This window comes from Myiozetetes cayanensis, unplaced genomic scaffold, assembly GCF_022539395.1.
Source record: "Myiozetetes cayanensis isolate MyiCay16 unplaced genomic scaffold, myiCay2020 scf12, whole genome shotgun sequence".
Lineage (NCBI taxonomy): Eukaryota > Metazoa > Chordata > Aves > Passeriformes > Tyrannidae > Myiozetetes > Myiozetetes cayanensis.
This window is the reverse complement of record NW_026086826.1, coordinates 5,598,625-5,604,080: the sequence shown is the minus strand read 5'-3', so window position 1 is coordinate 5,604,080 and position 5,456 is coordinate 5,598,625. Positions and strand designations below refer to the sequence as shown.

The 5,456-nt window shown below is 56.2% G+C and overlaps 1 protein-coding gene across 1 annotated transcript; it reads right to left on the bottom strand.

Annotated features, from left to right (window-relative positions):
* Window positions 1–2,393: 2,393 nt before the first annotated feature.
* On the bottom strand, window positions 2,394–3,556 carry FOXE3 (forkhead box E3). Its single transcript, XM_050307005.1, is given in 2 exon segments — window positions 2,394–3,361; window positions 3,364–3,556. Coding segments are annotated over 2 exon segments (1,161 nt in total).
* Between the last annotated feature and the right edge of the window lie 1,900 nt (window positions 3,557–5,456).

The following is a 5,456-nucleotide window of genomic DNA, read 5'->3' as shown; positions in this document are numbered from 1 at the left end:
TGCTCTCTCTGAGCCAGGTTTTCAGGGATTCAGTCCACTGTGGTGGATCTGGTGTGAAGCAAGAGTCTGAAGGGGGCTGAAGAGACCCCTCTTGCACAAGCACAGGGGTGGGGTGGGTCTCTTGCAGACGCATCCTTAGATCCCGAGCTGGGTGCTACTCTCCAGAGAGCTCCGTGGCAGGAGGGCACAGGCAGCTGGGGACAGGAGCAAGCCACAGCCCAGCCCTTCAGGGAGCCTGAGCCCCCATGGCTTCACCAGTACTTAACACACAGAGATGCCAGGAAGTTGGAAAGCTCCCTGACAGCAGCTCCCTGCTCCTGCAAGTCTTCAGGGTGACTGGGGGAGGAGCCGGCACAGCCCAGTTTGAGATGTCACAGCTTGGCTAACTCTTCACCAGTGCATCCCACTCGGGCAGAACCACAGCATCTCCTGCCCACCCCCTCCACCCAACATTGCTTTTCTTTCATGCCAGTACCTGGTTCTTCCCTACCTCAGCAACCCTCCTGCTCATGGTGCAAACCCAGCGGAGTCACAGCCCCATCACTCAGCAGCCCCAGTGCTTTGGGCACGTCTGGCCCTGACACCCTGAGCTACTCAGGCAAGATTTCAAAAGGTCTTTTGTTAGCAAAACATTTCGGGACAGGGCCCTGGGAATGAATGTGAGCTATGACAAACGTTCTTCCTGCTGACTGTCCTTGCAAGTGATTATTTCAGCATCCCTCTAAGTCATCTCTGCAGATAGAATGTCAGAGGCAGGAATGGCACGTTGCAACTTTCCGTTAGATGGAGGATGCCTGCCTATAGAGGTCTTCTGCAGAGAGCCAAAGTATTCCAATGGATACATTTTTTCACAACACCTTTTCCTAGCAGGGTTATCTCTGAGGGAAAAGCACAGAAGCTGCTACTGGGACCAGTGTGAAATTGCAAGGCTCAAGCTGAAACGACCAGAGAAGAGACTCAGCACCCAGCCCTCAGCTGAAGGTGGTAGAACAGATCTAGGCCAGTTTTTAGAGACAGACGGAGTCCAAATTTTAAAGAAGCCAAGAAGAAAAAATAATTTTCTTCTCTTCCCTCACATACTAATTCCCCTCTCCGTTTCTCTGAAGCACATAGAGTGAAAGAATGAAAAGCCACAAGCTCCCAAGCCGTGGACAAAAGCTGACTCCTTGGGTACCCACATGTGCACCAGCTTTTGGTTGTGCCCAGATGCTGGGGAATAAGATGCTGTTTTACACCAGAGCCCAACCGACATCCAACTCCTCCTTAGAGAGAAAGGTGCAATAAGGACTATAGAAACTGCTCTGCTTCAGAGGGCACGCTTGAAAAACAGGAAAGAAATCCTAGCTTGGCACCAAAGGATGTTTAAATTAGAAAAAAAAAAAATCTAAATCCGGGGATGGGAAATTCTGCCTTCAAACGTGGTGAGACAGTCTGGCTGGCAGTCCTGAAAATAAATAGCAGCAGCCTGGCCAGTGAACAGGTTAGAATTTTAATTGATTTTGTTGCTAGGAAGAAAAAAATACGATCTCCTAATTTGATGTGCTAAATCAGAATTTCACCTGCAAGGGGTCCCTCGGAGGGAAGACACATTCCATGTACACAAATGGAAATCATCAAGTCCAGTAAGAGCTGCATAGGTAAACCTTACAGGAGTTACCACTCGGTTTTAAGAACATCATAATAAAATAGAGAGCTTTGGAAAGTGTCACTAAAAATGTTAAGATCGTGGCAGTGTCACAACAACAGCACGAGTCCATTTCCCACCAGTTACAAGACTATAATTTCCTCTTGCCAAAATCCATCCAGAGCCAGAGGAACAGCAGCACTGGTCACGTTGGAAGGAAAAGCTTTATTTTAAAAAAGTCCTTTCTAACAATAGAGGTAATTTTTAAAAATAGTAAAAAGAAGTAGTCAAGTTGGGATTTCTTTTCCTACAGGGAAAGGAAATGATAAACATCTTAAATATTCATTTAAAATCCAGTGAACTTGTTTAGTGGGATTTTCTGATAACTTTCGTTCCAGTTACACAGGAGGCACCCAGGGAAGAGAGGAGAAAGCCCATTTGTGGGAGTTTCCTGCACCTTACACTGTGTGCCCACCTCCTGTCTGTGCTGCTCCTCACCCTAGGGTTGCACTGCTGCAGATGGCATCCCCGGGGCCAGGCTGTGCAGAAGGACAAGCGTGGGGAGCCCTGCCTGGCAGATGCAGCCAGAGATGGGGCGGAAAAACAGATCACCTTGCCTCCACCTCAAAATCAGCTGAGAAGCAGAGGAGTTGAGTCCTCCCACACCTGTGTCCGCTCCCCCAGCTGGTCCCCACAGCAGGGAGAAGTCCACTTGTCCAGAGATGCTCCTGGGAGCCTGGGGACGTCCAGCCAAGCCCCCTCAACCCCATCACATGTACCGCTCCAGGCCAGCAGGGAAGTTGGGCTGCCTCATGTAGGTGTTGCTGGAGCCGAACTGGCCGAGGGGCGACGCAGAGAGCCCCAGGAGCTGCTCGCCGTGCTCGGCACAGGCCGGAGGCCGCATGGCCGGCAGGGCCAGTCTGTTGGGAGCCCCGTAGAGCTGCGGGCTGCTGGGCGAGTAGCTGCCCTGTGCCACGGGCAGGTGAGGGGGCGAGGCGGCATAGGGGTAAGCCAGGGTGTTGGGGCCAGCCCGGCCCAGCAAGCCAGGGCTGACAGGCTGTGCCTGGAAGCAGGGAGGCTCAGAGCTGCTGGCGGAGCAGGCGGGAGCCAACTCGGCTCCGGGCAAACCCAGCGATGGGTGGCCCAGCTCGGAGGGCGGTGAGGGCTGTAGGGCCTGCTGCCCGCTGATGAGGCTGTCGATGCTGAACATCCTGGGATGCTGTGCCGGCGGTGCTGCCCCGGCTGCATAGGGGTGGAAGACAGTGCTGGAGAGCTGGGGGCCGTAGCCAGGCGAGCAGAGGGCATTGGGGTAGGGTGCTGCCGGTGCTGCGGGGCGGCCGGCGGGCGGGGGCGTGAAGGCGCTGGAGTTCTGCATGTAGCCGGGGTAGGTGGTGATGTCGGTGCGCTTGAAGCGCTTCCTCCGGCGCAGGAAGCTCCCGTTGTCAAACATGTCCTCTGCAGCCGGGTCCAGTGTCCAGTAGTTGCCCTTGCCGGGATGTCCGGGCTCCCGGGGGATCTTGACGAAGCAGTCGTTGAGGGTGAGGTTGTGGCGGATGCTGTTCTGCCACTTCTTTGGGTTCTCCCGGTAGAAGGGGAAGCGCTCGGTGATGAACTTGTAGATGCCCCCCAAGGTGAGCTTCCTCTCGGCGGCGTTGGCGATGGCCATGGCGATGAGGGCGATGTAGGAGTACGGGGGTTTGCCCCGCTGCACCGGCCGCTTCCTCCGGCGGCCTCCGGCGGGGGCGGCGGCTCCTCGGGGGGCGGCGGCGGCGGGGCAGGGCTGCCCCCTCCGCCCCGCGGCTCCGGCTTCACCGGCGGCGCCTGCGGAGACCCCCGGGGCGGCCCGGGGGAGCCGGGGCTGGCCGCGGCGGCGGGGCTGGGCGCCGGCAGCGTGCACATGCCTCGCAGGCAGGGGAAGCCGGCCGCGTTCATATACGGCCCTCGCCTTCCTCCTCCTCCTCCTCGGAGGATGGGGGGGAAGCGGCGGGAGAAAGAGCCCCCCCCGAAGGGAGGGGAAGGGGGAGAGGGAGGGGAAGGGGAAAGGGGCTGGCGCCGCGGCAGCTCCCTGCGATGGGGAGGTCGGTCCCGAGCCGCTTGGCAATATATAGGGCGTTCGCCCCCCCGGAGGGGCGTGCGGTGCCGGCCCGCCCGGCCCCTCTCCCCCGACGGGAGGAGGAGGTCCCCGGGGAGGGGTCCCGACTCCCATGACTAAATCCCCCAGCCTCTCCTGGGGTTCGATCCGCAGCCGTGCCCCCGAGCGGTCCCTCCCCCGGGGGTCCCGGGGCCAGCGCTGGGCCGGCCCCGCTCAGCGGCGCTTCGCCTTCCTCGGAAGAGGTGTTTCCTCCCAGGAGAAAAAGCAAACAAAACTAGTCCCGACGGCCAGCCCGGGACTAGTTTGGTGCCGCCGCCAGCCCCCAGCAGTAGAGCAGGTAACCTCCCGCCGGGACCCCTCCTGCGCTTGGATTTCGTTGTCTTTTTTCCTTGTGGAGAGCTCTTAGAGTTGGCCCCAAGTCAGTGCCGGCAACAGCCAGGGTTTCTCCACGAAACCAAGCCCCTCGGTTTAGTTACTTTGCAGCCTGGTGAGACCTCCTGGGTAAGGAAATCCTGGGAAAAGGTTTCTCCTTTTTCCCGAGAGAAAGAGAAATGGTCCGCAGAGCTCAAAGGCCGCCCGCAGGTACCTCTCGCAGTGCGGGCAGGGTATGCAGGAGAGGGATGGCGCTTTGGGGCTGGACAGGGGAAGTGGAAGTCACTTTATCACTGCAGACAATCTGAAGCTGGAGGAAGACACCCGTCTCAGAACGCCCTATTGGTTTTTGGAGAAAACCTCTTCAGTTCTCAGAGTGGTGCTTCAGAGCGAGCTGGCTGGGCAGAACCGCGGCCCCTCATCCACATGCTGACACCAGAGCTGGGGGCTGCTGGCTGCTTTAGCGGCGCCAAAATAGCCGGGAGCTTTCACACCGTCCTCACCCATTGCCGCCGACCGTCACCTCCAAGCCAGATGCCCAAGGAGCCCCCAGCAGGTAAGGGAGCTGCTGCATAAGGGTGGGCTGGACAAGCCAGGGGGGATTTCTGTAGCCAGATCACAGCTTTACACATAGCTACATGTCCATGTCCTGAGAAGGCAGATGGAAATGTCTAATGTCTACACCGTTAATGCAGTGGCAGATCTCTTCACATGTGTGTGGAGTAAAAATTGAAACCTTCAAACTTCATAACTTGGTTGAAAGTATTTCCAGTAGCAAAGCACGATGAAAGCCATTCTCCGCAGAGGCAAACAGGTGATCTTGGTCGGGTCATATCATCCTTCTTCCTTCCTCTTTAAACTAAAAAACCACCCCGTCTTTTGGAAAAGAGCTCTTCAGCTCTTTCCTTTAAGCATTACCCAGTGGTTTTATGTTCACCATCCAGGTTATCTCCCACCATCACTCATTCCCTTTCTTGTGCCTGCATGTGGTTTTGTCCTTGTTTTATTTTTCCTGCAGATACATGTGGTTCTTCATCCACTCTCCGGGGCTCAGTCAGGGAATTGTGGTCTAACAGAGCCATGGCAAGTCCAGTCCTGTTCTGACACAGAGCAGTGCTGTTGCAGTAAACTGCCTCAGTTTTCATTCTGCCAAATTAGGGTAACAACAGGAGTGTAGCTGCTGGCTGGAGGACAGAGAGCAGGTGAAAAAGGGTGAAACATGGCCTTAGGGAAAGGTACCTTTCTCCACAGAAGACAGATCTTCAGGGAGGAAAGCAAGGGAAAGGCACGGCTGGGACTATTCATTCACCTTGGGAGAGACATGGGAAAAAGAATGCAATATTTGTATTTCCCCTGGAGTGTGCATTT